General features: G+C 47.5%; 1 protein-coding gene and 1 non-coding gene across 3 annotated transcripts in view; both read right to left on the bottom strand.

Annotated features, from left to right (window-relative positions):
* Positions 1–1,217: 1,217 nt before the first annotated feature.
* The window catches only part of PRKCA (protein kinase C alpha), a 395,469-nt gene continuing 380,527 nt past the window's right edge, over positions 1,218–16,159 (bottom strand). For both annotated transcript variants that reach the window (XM_072781076.1, XM_072781077.1), the window contains one exon: positions 1,218–7,795. In XM_072781076.1, coding sequence (XP_072637177.1) covers positions 7,631–7,795 — 165 coding nt within the window. In that variant the 3' untranslated portion in view covers positions 1,218–7,630. The remainder of the gene's footprint in view (positions 7,796–16,159) is intronic.
* On the bottom strand, positions 13,015–13,122 carry LOC140607615 (U6 spliceosomal RNA). Its single transcript, XR_012009580.1, has one exon. It is a non-coding gene; the product is annotated as a U6 spliceosomal RNA (small nuclear RNA).

Raw genomic sequence — 16,159 nt, 5'->3', positions numbered from 1 at the left:
GATATTTATTTAAAGGAAGAATGAGGGATGGAGGGAAGGGGAGACAGTGCGTGTGAGCTGGAGGTGGGGCACAGGGAGACGGAGGGAATCTCAAGCAGACTCCTTGCCGAGCACAGAGTCTGACAGGGGACTTGATCTCAGGACCCTGAGACCATGACCTGAGCTGAAATCAAGAGTCTGATGTGTAACTGAGTTACCCAGGCACCCCAGCTTTTACTCTTTTTTGAGGTTAATACCTTCTAGAGTGTTAAGACTCAGGGGGGTAATTTTTATTTTTATTTTTAAAGATTTATTTATTCATGAGAGACACAGACTGAGAGAGAGAGAGAGAGAGAGAGGCAGAGACACAGGCAGAGAGAGAAGCAGGCTCCCCACAGGGAGCCCGATGCAGGACTCGATCCCAGATCCCGGGATCGCAACCTGAGCCAAAGGCAACCGCCCAACCACTGAGCGACCCAGGCATCCCCCGCAGGTAATTTTTAAAATGTGAAACATGGAACATTCCCAAACACCCACGAATAAAATAAACCCAGGATGAAGGCTGTTGATGCCAAGAGTGGTGGCAATCCTGAAACCAGGTCCATAGCGCGGCCAACGGGACGGACAAAGTCCTCATCGGTTGCTGTGCGTGCCCCGCCGTTCAGGAGTGAAGAACGGAAGAGCCCGCAGGCAGGGGCCACCCGGGTGTTCCTCTCCCTTCTCCAGCACATTCCTGGCACCTGGCACACCTCCCGGCTCCCAGCAGGTGCTCCACCCAGGACTGATACATGAACGAGGGACAACCTGCCACTACTTTATTCTGGTAACTATTTGGGTTTCAAATCAAAAGCACAAAGCAGTTTAAGAAAAACCGGTGTGGGGGATCCCCGGGTGGCTCAGCGGTTTGGCGCCTGCCTTTGGCCCAGGGCGTGATCCTGGAGACCCGGGATCGAATCCCACATCGGGCTCCCAGCATAGAGCCTGCTTCTCCCTCTGCCTGTGTCTCTGCCTCTCTCTTTCTATGTCTATCATGAATAAATAAATAAGTAAATCTTAAAAAAAAAAAAAAAGGCAGTGTGACCTTAGAGAGAGAGGCACGCACAGATAGAAGAGTCCGGACTAAAAAAAAAAAAAAAAAAAAAAAGAAGAGTCCGGACTGCAATGCTGGCTGCATGCTTGCTGAAAGATCACTGCGATGCCACAAAGGGAGCGAGCAAATGAGACCAAGGACACAGAGGAATGATCATTGTATTTATTCGTACACACTTGCTTCCAAACTACAACTAATGTATCTAACAAAGCATGTCATGCAAACAAAGATCAGAGGTTATACAAATTGAGGAAAGCAGTGCAGTAATTTATACATCCATCTTGCCTCCTTTAAACCAAATGTTATTGGACAGTTGAATGGCCTCTACATTTTGTCAGTAGGTGCTTACACAGAAGGAAAAACCTCAACCTCCAGCTCTTCGTCTTCCTCCTCCGCACAGATTTGGGGTCTTATACGATGTTTTCCAATTAATGATTCAAACATGACATGTCACACACACACACACACACACACACACTCTCTCTCTCTCTCTCTCATGTGGTAAAAGCAAGGATTTCAAATGTCTCTGACCATCTATAAAAGAGATTCCGAAAGACCCTGATAGAAGAGATAGGAGGTGAATTTTTAGACCACTAAGACTCAAGAGAATAACCTGCCTTCGTGGATGATTTTGAATAGTCCACTAATCCCCTTAAGAAAACAATCACATTCTTCCAGGAAAAATATCAACAAAAATCTATGAACAATCACAGGAATAAATACTCCTAAAGTTAAGCAGAGGAGACAAAGACACAGTTATTTAATAAGAATATGCAAAGCCACCTTTTGTCTGATTTTAGAAAAAAAAAAGTTTCTTATAAAGTAGCCTTGATAAGTTTTTGAAAAGTAGGCTTCTGTCTCATGCAAGAGAGAATTCTGAGACAGATGCCCTTGGGAGTGTTTGCTGCTGCCTCTTCTTTCTCAGGGATATCGAAGTATATCTGAATTGCCCAGTGGACAAAATCCTTACAGGGCAGCTCTGAATTTTCACGGACTGTGAGCCGTGGGGGACCTGGGGGCACTGGAGGCGGAGCTGAGGAAGCCCCCTGCCCCCCAAACCAAAAGGTGGTCACAGAGCCTCACAGAGCAAGGAAAGGGATCCAGAGACCCCATGGGAATGCTCTCCTAGGGCTGCATCTGGAAGAGGACCATAAACCTATCTTTCCTATGGTCCAAAAGTTTCTAGACCTTAGATGGTTGTCCCCAGTGCGCATTAAAAACATGGGGGGCCTCAGTCTGCCAACACATTCCACCTGAATTTCCAGCCGTTCTCGCGTGGACTCCATATACACTGGCACGGGAATATCCTGTAGTGGGAGGGCAGGTCGGGGGCGCGCTCTAGCGGACCCCAGCTGAGTCCTCCTACAGGCTCCACGGGGTTGGAATCTTAGGAAATTGTCAGTAGTTTTATTTTAAAAACTTATTTTTAAAAGAAGAATTGAGTTATTAAAGTTCTCTATAAAAAAGTACAAATAGCCCAGTATTACTCAGTTGTTCTGTTGGAATTATCAATTTTTTTTTTTCTTAAGGTTTAAAAAAAAAGTCTTTGGACTTTGTGGGGCTTAGTGTAGGGTCACTGTAAGGCTGTTTGATGACTGAGTTTGACCTACACAATTATTCACTGACACCCAATCACACAGATCAGAGGCACAAGGGTCCTAGTCATACATGATTTTAACTCTCCCAAAGAGTCCCTGATGTTAGAAAGTTAACAGGATTGCGGTTGATGCCATTTCTAGATGCCTTCACTCACTAAAACTCAGGTAACCTTTCGCAATTTTCTGTATCTTCCGATTTGTCGCATCGACCCAAATGGGAAATGACAGACATGTTTACAGTCTGGTATGTTTCATAAGATGTTACCCAAGCAACTCAAGGAAAATGTTTAAAAAAAAAAATATCTCCCCACTTGTCACATTAGTGTGCGGTCACTAATAACCAGGGTGCCCTTTCCTTCACTGTAACTGTCACGGCTTCGCTGCTCCCGGAACATCATCCTTTGGGCCCCTGGGTCAGCATCTCCTTCCTGATGATGACTAGCGTGCTCGGTGGGGGAACAGGCGCTCCTGCCCTTGCCGGGTTTAAAGAGACAGGGAATGGTGTGATATGCACACACACAAGAAAGAGGTGACTTGATGAGACCAAAGTGAGAAAATGACTGTCAGTTGGTGTTGCCTTTCTGAGCCATTTAAAAATATCAGACTCTCACTTTTCCTCCCTCTTCAGTACTGAGAAAATGAATCCCAGCAAGAAATCAGATTTCTCCTGCTAGGCGCAATCAGGTGGGAACCGCGGTGTTAGTTCTTTTTGCCACTTCTCCATCCACCCCCAGACACCATCATTCTCAGCAGGAAGCCACAGAGGCAAACGGGTGGGGACCTACTGGCTCCCGGGGCATGCTGGATGGTTTGGCTCTGCCCGGGAATTGTGAGCCACCCCAAGGCAGGCAGAGAAAGGGGGCTTCAAGCAGCTGGTGCGGATGCGGTTGGCATTCAGGAGATGTTTTTTGAGGAGGACTAGACCGTGTTCCTGGCAACAGACTTGCTCTCAAGGACCAGCCAGCAGTGGCTGTCAAGTGCATCAACAACCAACAAGGCAAAGCCGCTGGAAATAGCAGCAGCTTCCTTCCTGAGATGCCCTCTCCTTCCACACCCTCCTGGCTTCCTCCTCCGGGATACACTCAATCCTTGCTCTTCTCTAAACGCCTTACTGACCTCTGCCTCCACCAACCTCTCCCCTCTCTGAACATCAGTAAGTGACTCGCTTGGGGTCTACACACGAGTTCCAGCAAGCACATCACCTGAGGACTGCAGCTCAGAGACTTTCTCCACAATCACTGGCTGGTTGTATCACCGCGGCTGTTTCACATCACCTTTCAACAGATCTCAGGTCAAGTTTCCAAAGCGTCCTAAACTCTCCGATTCTCTGCCAAAATTCCTAATAAGGAAGCCTGACACATCTCAGGAGAAGAGACAGACGGTGATGTTGCGTTCACTGGTACCAGGTCATGAGGATTGAAGAGAAGCAGATGTGCTGAAGAGCAACCATTACCTTCTGAATTAGTTCCTGCCTCTAGGGAACCTCCCATTGACTTCTGAGGGCTACACTCGGCCAGCACACTCTGGATACTTCCATCTAAACCAAGCATCTAGTGTCTTTAGACAAGATGCCAAGAGAAGGTGGCCTTCTGGCCTGCCCACTGGCCTGCCACCTCAGAGCCAAGTTCTGCTGCTGAGTAGCAGCCACCGTCCAAGGGAAAATAATGCAAGGCAACGTGAACGGCCCTTCCAAGTCTGGGACCAGAGAATCTGGCGGAGAACCAGACCGAGCTAGACTATGCAGGGCCCTGGACCTCCACAGGCCCCAGTGAGGTGGGCAGTGCTCAGGGCTGGGGCTTCTAGAGCCGCCAGCTGCGGTCAAAAGAGCACCCCTTCCCTGTGGCTTTCACACAATGCCCACGAACTGGGACGACGCCACTGAACTACATCGATTGCTTCCTCTATAATGGTCACCCATGAGGTTTATTCTATATTGGGCTGCTCAGACCTTTAAAGCATTAGCCTTTACCTAAACTTGGTACAAAGCCACACACCAAACAGGGTACGTCACGGTCACACTTCACCAGGCCCTGGGGCTTCCCGCCTCCCTCCCAAGTTCGTCTTCAAGCCCGCTGTCCTGCAGGCCGAGCGCTGGGCCCCACAGCCAGGAGATTTTCTTTTAAAACTTTGCCATGCATTCTGAAAGAACGCAAGCCAGCTAAGATGATGAATGTTTCCTGGAGAATTATGAATAATTTGGAAATGTGTTGGCTGTGTGAGGGAAAGCCTGAGACTGCTGCTGGCATAGAAACAAGCAGACAAAATGGGGCTCAGGGATGAACGGTCCCTGACCCCCCAACGTGTTCCTTTCTGGAACCTTCCTTGCTGCCTGGGGCTTGGCTGAGGGTCTGTCCTGCTGCTGCCCCATCCTGGGGCAGGGTGACTGTTGTTTTGTTTCCTAGGCTCATTCTATAAACTGGTCCCTTTTCTACTCAACCGAATGAGATGTCCCTGGCAAAGGAAGGGTCCCCAAAGTGTGCTGCCCCGCAGGACTCAGCATTGGGTGTGCCAGGGCCCTTTCTGCATTCTGATGTCCACAGCCCCTAAGAGACGGCGGAGGAAGTTGCTCTTTTTGGGGCTGACCCACTGCCTACCCCATCTCTTCCTCCAGTCAAGAGTCCCCAGGACAGACCAGGTCTCTCAGTCTCAAAGACCCTTCTGTGGTTGTGTTACATGAATTTCAGGCAAACAGAGAGTAAAAAATGAGGCGGTGCTTAGCTGGGAGACGCATTTGGAGAATGAGGGGACTTAGAGCAGCCCCTGTAAGAACGGATAATCACTTCCACGTCGGATGTGCTTTCTGCTGTAGGAGGCTGGCTTCTCCGAGGACCTTGCGTTAGTGTCTCACAGTGTCTCACCACAGATGTACTCCTCATGAGACTGGAAAGGCTGGTTCCAGCAACAGGTGGAAGAAAATCTGTAGCTTCTAACGAGTCTGCGGATAGAGCCAGGGGATGGCTGTGTCGGGATGGGGCGGGGGAGCTGCCAGACTGGACGGTTTGTCTCATGAAGTCTGTATGTGCTGGAGCAAACGGCGAGTCGTTCTGGGGGCAGCAAGACGGACGGTGTGCTTCTGGTGTGTCCACGCATACATAGCAGGATGGGCGTCTTCCTGTCCCTCCCACCCCAAGTCACTAACAGTAACAAGGCTGAAAAGGAAAAACCAAAGTCCAGCCCAGGGGCTGTGACAACATCACACCTACACAAACATACTAGGCATACTGGAGTCAAACACTTCCTGATGTCCCCAAGAGGAAGAGTGGTAAAGGAGTGGACGATGGTGCTGAGGAGCTAGGAGGGAGTGTTATCTCAGAAATAATCCCCAAAAACAAAACATTTGTTTGCAGGTAGAATCGAAAATATGTATGTGTGTGGGTATATATATATATATATTTTATATATATATATATATGCGCCTAATTGATCATGTAAAATAGCCATTCATTTCAAAATTAGATCTACGATAAAAAAATTAATATATCTGATACAGTGCAGGGTTTGCTTGGGGTGGGAATGAGGGAAGAGGAAGCACAGCAGCAAGGAATGAAGCTAAAACTTAATCATAAAAGCAGATTAGAAACAAGAGCCTTCACAAATATAGCACAATTGTGTCTTATAAAATTATTATAATACTCTCTTTATACTTGATACGATTATATCAATAATATAGATTCACTTGTTATTAAGGTTTATTATAAACATGCAAAATTCATTGCATGATGCATCTGCAAAAACATATTAAAATCCTTCTAGCAATAAAACATCTTCAAGCTGATGTGCATCCAGGCTTTCCTGATTCTACAGCTCCAGGTGTGTCATTCAACATGAACTGGAAATGGAGACCTGAACTGTATTGGTTTTCATCCCTTAGCGGATGTCAAGGGCTGGAGATGGGAGGGAAATCGATCAATGGAGACTTATGCTATAGTCAACACTCTGCTAAGTTACTGTACACCGTACTCTCGTAAACGACATTGCAGCCTAGTAAATAAATAAGTACAAAAGGGGAGGGGGTGTACGCTTCAGCCTCTTAGGACATAGGTAGCAAAATATTGGTTGGAGGGTCGGGGTTGGCTAACAACACTCGTGAGTAGTGGCATGATTGCTGATGGCACCCTGGATCACAGAATAATCTCCCAGAGATTAGAATGAACATACATACACACTGGTTTATCCTTGATCTGAAATGATTTCACATGCTCATTTAGCAAAGTCCTTAGAAGATTTGGCCTCTTAAAAAGAAATGCAAGTATCAAGATAATCGTCAACCAAACTGGGGAGCTGACAGATTCACCCAACGTTCATCTGAGGTTTGCTCTAAGACCAGTAATCACTGGACTATGACTGGGTTACGACTGTCGATGTATGGTAACGGTGAGCTTGCAAATGACTCACCGGTGGGGACTTGATTCATCTCGGCCTCTCAAATTCTAGGGACCGTTTCCACTGAGGCAGAGAACAGAAGCAGTGGGTATTTCAAAGCCTCCCCTACTCCCAATCCCACCTGGTTCACATTCTGGGCTCCCCGTTCTTTCATTCCAAAGACGTCTCAGGTGGAGGGGTGTCTAGCCCACTGGACTGGGACAGGTTCATTTTAACATCTCTGGTTGGGGGACCTCCATGGTGGAAATTGACAGAAAGGCAAGGAAAATACATCAAATCGTACCGAAAAAGGGGGAGAGTTTGTTTGCTTTCTAGGAAGGGTCAACCTACAGCCAGATGTGACTTCTACATAATTAAGCTGGACACTGTACATTATGTCATCTTCCACTAAGGTAATGTTCTTGGTTGTAAGAGACAGACCCTGAACCGTTGCTCACGTTTGGACTAAAAACCCTAAAATTTTCAGGCCCCCATCTAGAACAAGAGAAAAGGCCATGGCCTTAAAATTTTAGGGTTAAGGATCATTTCCCACTGCTGGAGGGCTGGGGGCGGGGGAGACGATGGTTCTTCGTGGTGAGTTTCATACCGCACTCTGTAAGATGGGGTGCACAAATTGGGGGTTGACATACGAGAACCCCTCGAAATCAGACTGGTCTATGTTAGCAATGACCAACTGATCAGGTGGTGTTAAGACAGGCTGCCCTCGTGTGAAGAACTTGTCAAAGTTTTCTGCGCCTTTGCCACACTGCAGAGAAAAGAGAAAAAGAAGAAAAGGTCAGTAAATTATTGCAAAGCACAGGTGGCAGCTCTCTCAAGAGTCCTCGGCAGGGAAGAGCGTGGCCTGGGGGAATTGGGACTGGAGAGGCAGGAAGAATTCTGAATCTGGACACCTACTGGATTCAAAAGCCAGCCACAGCAAAGAATAACGCAAAGTCACTCCGTTGCAAACCTTCGATGACCCTCGGAACCGAACCCCTCCATGGAAAGGCACTGCTGATAGTAAGGCAGCAGCAAGGGGACACAGCCTGTTTTATTTCATTTTCACTTCACAAAGCAAGCGGGCTACGAGCATGATGCCACACGCGCAGGGCCATCAGTCACAGCCCATGTCGAAAGGCCAGGATGTTGGGTGGGAATGCAGACAGCAACCTCTGAACCAAGAAGTTGAGATTTCTGTCCTACTCGTGGTTCTCTACAACCATATTTGTAGTACAGTAAAAGCTGTGTTATTTTTGCAACTGGAAAGTGCTAAAAACCTCAGTTCATGATCTTCAACCAATATTGAGGTAGGTGTGGTGGCAAGGTTGGGACATTCACCCTGGGGCCCAGCTGGGCTTCAGCCTATCTAGATCTATCCGATCAACTGGCAGGTCGATACGGGGCTCACTCGCAGGTGGTCTCAGGCTGGAGGGGGTTTGCTCTGGTGCCCTGGACAGGGATAGCAAAGTCTCCTGTCTGTCTTGGATAGTCTTCTCCTGCAGGGTCCACCAGGGCACCCAATAAAGACAGGGCTGCAGGCAGAGCTGCCTTTTTGGAAGCTCTGAGAAACATGGCAGCATGCACAGCACCACGTGGGAGCCTGACCCCAAATCGGGGAAAGGGGTGTCCTCACTTTCTCAGCCGCTCAGGAGGGTTGTGGCATGCTGAAGTCCCCTGGACCCCAGAGGACTCTGAGACAGGAAATGTTGGGGTCACACTGGTGATACAAATCATGGTATTCCACATGTTGCCAATGATCACCCTTCCACCTGCTGGTACCATAGGGGATATGGACCAGTTCTGAGTTAGCACAATTTTATACTAACCAGGCAATACTGGATCTTTAACAGAGGACAGCTCTGTGAAGGGGTGGGGTAGGGGGTGGAGAGTCCACCCCAATCCCTCGAGTGTAAAGGGGGGAGGAGAGCCACATCCTCTCCCTGGGCTATGGAGGTTAAGGGTGTGGTGTTTCACACAGACCCCAGCATGCGGTGAGAGCACAAGGGGTGCTGTTATTTTTGTAAGGCCAGTTTAGTCTCACAGACCATACTTTCCCACTTCCTCTTTTATACCTTTCCCACCATCTAGAAAGTTTCCTCGAGGGTCTAGTTTCATCAGGCTTTTTCCACCCTGCTCCTAAGGCATGTCGTGAGTTCAAAGTAAGGTCTCTCACAACTGACAGCCTCCCTTTCTGGAGGTGTTTTCATTTTCATGAGTGACCACCCACTCACTCCTAATGGCGGGGGGGTGCACACCATGGACTGCTGTGTGGGTATGTGGATGCGTGTGTGGAGGGAGGCAGGGAGCCCTTGTATGGGGGCCCTTGCAGCCTCTCTATGGAGGCCATACTATTGGGCCTGTTTGTCACGCAGGCCCTGCCTCCTGCATAAGAGATGGTGGAATTGTATTTGAGGAAGATGTCCTTTGGGAACTTGATTAATTAATGCCCATGGCCTGAAAGACTTCAAGTGAATCCACTGTAGGTGCTCTCAGAGGCTGGGATGTGTGTTCCTTATGAAGAGATCATTCGCATTTGTTTTGCTATTCACTAACCGTGCAAAGATGAGTAAGAAGGACCTTCTAGGAAAAGGAAAAGGTGAAGTCTCTAAAAGGAAGAGGAAGGCGAGCCAAGGTAAAACGTCTTCTCCATCCATCTAACCCTAGATTTGTTGATCTGTTTTGTGAAAAGAGGGCACACGTCTGACCTTTCCTTTGGGTACCATCTTTATGGCATTCGCAGATCATCTTCCAATGAGAAGTTTCCAAAGCCATGGCTTAACTGCCAAATAAATCAACAACAAATGGGAGGAGTCCCTGAGATCTAAAAAGTGGACCATGTAAACACTAGCACCAAGAAGCTTGGGGATGGGGATGGGTGAAATTCTAAAGCTGCTGTTCCTGGGAAGGGTTACCCCCAAGGCTGCCATGGCTTGTGAGGCGAGTGTGGTAACACATAGGGTGGAAACCCTCACTGCTCCTGGCTTTGTGCTGTGTGGGCTGCCGGCCCAGAACTAAGGGGGCTTGCGGGAACCAGGGCAATCCTCCTCGGCGATCATGTCACATCGGAGTAGAACTGCTGGTCTCAGAACTGCTTACCACCAGAAACCTCTTCTTTTCCTTCCAACTCTAACTCACTCTGGTATGTTCTCCTAAGGAGAGAGAAGTCACATTCCAGCAAGAAAGCCTTTCTTAAGCCTATTCACTGAGGTAAGGGACAAGCTGAGAGCAAAGAATAAAAACTCTGTTCGTGTGAGTGGATCTCAGCAAGCCATGGGTGGGAAAGCCACGGAAATGCTGGAGGTTGCATCCAAGAGTCAGATGAGATGCAAGACTCAGAAGGACCTCTAATTCCAAGGGAGCTCTCACCAGATGGATGCCACTTTCCCCCTTCAAAGAGCAGGGTTTTTTTTTGGGGGGGGGTTTGTTTGTTTTTAATCACAGGTTTGGTACTATGAGAAATATAGCTTATTTTTCCACCATGGAGGGTCTCTTATGCTTTAAAAAATGAGCCTTCCATAATTCAGTAAAATTAGCCCAGAAATAGACAGTCTCCTTTAAGTCAAATGGGAGAAGATCTTGACCTAATTTTTCAAGATGTCTATGAAGAAAACTATGACTATTCTCATATTATCCACCACCAATGACTGAAAAGGATAATGAAAACCAGTGCTCTCTGGATCTTTGAGGGAAAGACAAAGCCTTCAACAAGCTGTTATATTTTAAACATACAAAAGATTCTTCCTGCTGTCCGTGGCCCAACCTTATTCATAACCATCTTGTGGGCAGCAGGGCTCAGGTACCATCTTGGATGTGAGAGAGAACAAGAAGGGGTATGGAGACTGAAGGGTTTGGGGGGCCCCAGGTGGTATCCATGAATGACTGAGCGAATGAGTGACAGTAGGGGTGAAGAATGAGGCTGGCCAGACTACAGACATTCTCTCAACCTACCTCAGGGATGATGCAAGAAGGTTATTACCATGGCCACTGGAAGGACAGCCTCCACCACAGTGTGAGACAATAGGCAGGTTTGGGTTGGCCATGGCCTAAGAGCTCTAGGCCACCTGACAACACATGCAGGCAGCATTTGCTACTTGAGAGCAAAATCCCTTGGTGGGATGTGCACTGTCTTCACCTCCAAAGGCCACCCACACCTGTCACCAACTGAGGATTTTGCCAGTGTGTGAGCTCAGACAGTTCCTCTGGTACTCCCTGAGAGCAGAGACTGCCTGTGTCCATGGAGCTGCTTTCGACACCAGAGGGAAAAGGAGAGGTGGGGTGGGAAGGACCCACCAGGGGCCACAAGTCCAGGGAATAGCTTTGGGAAACATACTGTACCTCTCTGTAAAGATAAAAATGGGGTTGTGAACGCCCACCTCCCAAGGCTACTGTGGGGATCAAAGGAACGAGAGTGTGTGCAATCCCTTCTAAAGATCAGGCAATGACACAGATCTGAGGCACAGCACGTACAGCACACACCCTGCAGGTAAAAGGCATGTGATTAATATGTGAGGGATGAACGAACCCTATTAATAATCGACCTGCCTTATTTAGCTCTGGATTCAGGACATAACTCCTTTGTTGTTTTGACATTTCAACCCATTTGGTAAACTCATCAATTAATAATATGAGCTCAGGAGAGGTCAGGCATGGTAAAGATGGGACAAAGCATAGGAAGACACTGACTCCGGCTAGACTTTGGGATCGTAGTACTCCCCATCCAAGGGCCTGGGCAGCACACGGTCCATTCACAACCCCATGCACCCTGTGTAAGGGCCGGGGGGAGAGTCAGCCTGCCCCGCGCACATCGGCTTCTCATGATTCTTACCTGGGAGAGGCCACCGAGAATGCACAATACATGTGTTGGTCTCAATCCTGTCCTTTACCTTGGTGTCTCAGTCATGTAGAATGTAACCCCATGGTCACTGGTATGGGAATTAGGGTGAGTATGAGTAGCTCGAAAACACTGCCATTACAAAGCAAAACCAAACCAAACCCAGAGGAGCAGGCACAGTGCGGAACCAAGCGAGAGTAAAGGCGTGTTGCAAGATGAAGGAGAAAGGGGTGGGGAATGTCTCTGGCAATTACTGGATGTAGCAGGATCTGCTTCATCTTAGGGCACCTATTTCAAGTCTCACTGTGTGGTGGTCCTAGTGGAGCATTAGTAGGAACATGGCTGATATCCGTGCACGGCTTTCTGACCTGCGGTTGTGCACCAGCTTCATTTAGTTAAACAACCAGCAATAGAAGTGAATGGGGATATTGTGCTTTGAGCCTCCTGGGAGCTCATGTCCACACCATGGGACCATCCAGTGAGGGGGCTGAGGCGCCGGGCTGCAGCCCTCTGTAAGATCAGCATGCTCAGGGAACGGTCTTCCGTGCATGACCCAACGCAAGCAGAAGGAACACACTCAGGGTTAAAGAATGGAGTTAGTTTGCTCGTTTAGTCACTCAAGGATCTAGAAATGTGCTCACCGAAGGCCGGGATGCCCACTGAAGCCAGTGCATTTTGGTACAGAAAGTCTGGAGAATAAGAACGGACAGAGGAAAGTATTTGGAAAAGAGTCAACGCCTGCCCTGGGAACTTGAGAATCAGAATGGCCCGTGTGAAGGATGCCACACACCCACCTGCACTCACACGGAAACGTCTCTCAGATAGATTGCTAGGTGAAAGATGCAAAAATGCGCGGTACAACCTTGCTGTACGTATGATCACGCATGCACGCAGCCTTCCAGAAGCTTACAGAAGAGGTAGTGAATAGCAGAACCAGTAGTTGGGGTGGGGGGTGGGGACAGCTTGTCATTTTTTATCCATCTTTCCTTGCTTAACTATTTCCCCACGTGGAATTAATACTTTAATAATGATTTTTTTTTTTTTAAAAAGAGGGATTGGGACCACCTTTACCTCCTGCCAACAGCACCCGTGGTGAGAGCCTGGAGACAGGTTTTCATTTCTTAGACAAAATTAAACAGTGCTTGCTTATCTGTTGCCTCTGAGCAAATCTCAGAAACCTGCGCATCATCCTCACGCAGGGGCCATGCTAAATCTTCTGTGTATCGTTCCAGTTTTAGTATACGCGCTGCCGAAGGGAGTGCTAGATAGAGCACGATGCAGGAAGGGCCAATTCTGGTCCAGTGGGAGCCGGTTCTATGGATGGGTTTGTTGACAGACACAGGCTATAAGCCACACATTGAATGAGTGGATTCTTAGAAGCATCAGAGCCACGTGTCTGTGACGGAAAGGTCCTGGCTTATCCTAGGCCGTATTCTATGGAATAAAAACATGCACTCCGTTGAGTCTGTCTTTATACCAATGGCTGGCATTGGAGGATTCAAGGCTCCTTTTCCAAAACAAGTTGTTGTGATGGCCATCGTTGTCGGAGACCTTCACTTCAGACAATGGGAGGCTGCCAGGTGGCACACCTTGAGCCACGTATCCTGTTCCTCACCACGGAAGCTCCCTGACTGAGGCTTGCGACACAGCTACTTACTAACCTTGATTATTATTTTAAATGTCTCATCTCTTCCCAGTTCTCTTTCAAGCCGGAGAGCATGTGGGAGCGTAGTTATCAAAGAACAGCCTCCTTGCTTCTCATCAACCAAGGAGGAGCTGTCTTGGGCTGGTTTAAAGGTTGACATCACCCCCGAGTTCACCTTGATGTGACAGGTTCCAGGCTCCAAGGGCTGGCTGGTGTTCACATGTTGCTGGAGGAGCTACCTGAGTGTTGAGAATCTCTTGGTTTTACTTAGCATCGCGGCTGCTGGTGCCACTGAATGGTCAAGAGAAAAGCTACCTGCTACTCCACAGGATGATTACATGCAGCCCCAGGCTGCCTGCCGCACTGAGCTCTCAGACCACTGCTCCAAGACCCTCCTCCTTCTACCCAGAGGGCTGATGCTCTGTAGAATTACCTTTCTAGAGCAATTATTAAAAAGAACAGCACTGCGCGATGTCCTTGGTTTTAGGAAAGTCATGCAATATGTAGGTATAAACAGGCATCACATTTGCAACTTACTCTCAAGCAGTTAAAAAAAAAACAAAAACAACCCGCACATGTGTATTATGTACACATGCATGCCTGGAGATGGAAAGAATGATAAAGCAAATATGCTAAAATGTTAACATTTAGGGAATCAGAACGTAGCAATTCTTTATGCTATTTTTGTGACTCTTCTGCAACACTGAAATTGGAAGTTATTTCAAAATAATTTTTTTTCCCGAAAATTAAAAAGGCATGCTGCACTGAGTTTGAGAATTAAACCATCATCAAACTTTCTAGACAAGCTAATGACGCTGTGCATTGCTTTGTTTCATTGTATCCCACAGACCCTGTGTTTTTTTATAAATTGGAAGTCTGTGGCAACCTGGCATCAAGCATGTCTGCTGGAGCCATTTTGGAACTGCATTTGCTCACTTCCTGTCTCTGTGCCACATTCTGGTAATTCTCTCAGTATTTTGAACACTTTCCCTATTACTGTATTTCTTAGGGGGACCTATGATCAGTGATCACAACTTGCTGAAAGCTCAGGTGACAGCATTTTTTTTTTTTTTAGCAATAAAGTATTTTTAAATTAAGGTACATGCATTGTTTTTTTTTTAAGATATAATGTGACCGCACACTTAGTAGACTACAGAATAGTGTGACTGTAGCTTTTATATGTACTGGGAACCCCCAAATTCATCAGCTTGCTTTACTGAGACATGCACCTCATTGTGGCCATCTGGAGCCACACCCACAGCATCCCTGAGATAGGCCTGTAGAGGATTTCGGGGTGATGGGGAAAATTAACCTGACCGTGCAATCTCACCATCATGGCATTTACACTTGTACCCGCTGTTCTTGTTCTCTTTGGCTCTTGCCGAAAGGATGACAATGTCCTGATGAAAGTTATTTTTTTCCCCTCTCTCTTCTTGATAAAATAAGGACAGTAATTTTACCAGAAAGGCTCCCTGTGACAGGCAGGCCTATTTCCAAAGTGCTCTGCTCATCTATCAACTCTGGAATATATTTCTCGGTGTTAACTTTATAAATTATTCTCTTTCTCTCTCTAATAACCACTTAAGTATCGTGAAGGTTTTGGGCTTGCCTGTGAACTAGCTCTTCTGCTCCTTGGGGCCAATGGATGGAATTCAAAAAAGAAAAAAAAATCAATTAACTTTCCACTTCTGATATTTGTATAAACTATCATGTATCACGGGCAAGATGAGCGGGAGCTTGAAGGCTGTTCTCCGGCATTTTATTCAGATGAATAATTAATCAGGGTAAAAGCCTACAGAATTCAAAGGGACACCAGATCAGAATCTTGGGCTCACGTGTGCCTCTAAGGGCATACTTTGTTTTTTTGGGCAAAGCCGAAAGAATGAGTTCTCCTTCCCTCCATGGGTTCTCAAGACACACGGCCAAGTGGGCTTGGCTGTGCCATCCTCTCCCGAGGAAACCTCCTCATTAAGCTGATGCTGTGGGCGGCGGCCTGGCCTTTCGAATTTCTCCCTCAGCAACTGAAGTTTAACCTTTTCAGGAGTGACATCTTTAAACTTAAACATTAAAAAAAAAAAAAGAGAGAGACCTTCTTACATGGAATCTTCTGAACATTAACAATCCTCTTTGAGGACTCAGGCTTGTTGTTCGGAACGTCAGCCAAACGCCGAGCTGATGGTCCTTAGTCTGTGGATCAAAGGCTCTTCCACTGTTGTGTTTTCTTTGAGGGAAGACGAAACCAGCTTGCTGTGTGCTTTTTTCCCCATAAAGAAGGAGAGTCATGGGGTGGGGGTGGGGGGCTCATCTCCAGGAGAGCATAACATAGCTGTTTTGTTTTTGCTTTTGTTTTACATGATCAGCCAGTACATAAGTGACTGCTCCATCTTCTAGAAAATTGTCTTCACCTTCACAATTGCACACAGTGGTCTTCTGGGGACATGGCTCTGCTCTGCCAGGACAGGACTCTCCCACCACAGGGCACCTTGGGGGCAGGTTCTTGCTTCCTGCAGGCTCTTCCCAAGTCCTGCTACTTCTGTGGCTGGGATGAGCTCCTCTGAGCTTCCAGACTTGCCACCGTCAAGGGAGATGGCCGCTGTTCCACACACCTGACGCCCATCCCTCGCCTCTCTCTGTTTCCCTTCGTGAGTGAATTT

Source organism: Canis lupus, chromosome 16 (genome assembly GCF_048164855.1).
Source record: "Canis lupus baileyi chromosome 16, mCanLup2.hap1, whole genome shotgun sequence".
NCBI classification, from domain to species: Eukaryota; Metazoa; Chordata; class Mammalia; order Carnivora; family Canidae; genus Canis; species Canis lupus.
Note: the sequence above shows the minus strand (reverse complement) of the source record. Positions and strands in the feature narration are given on the sequence as shown.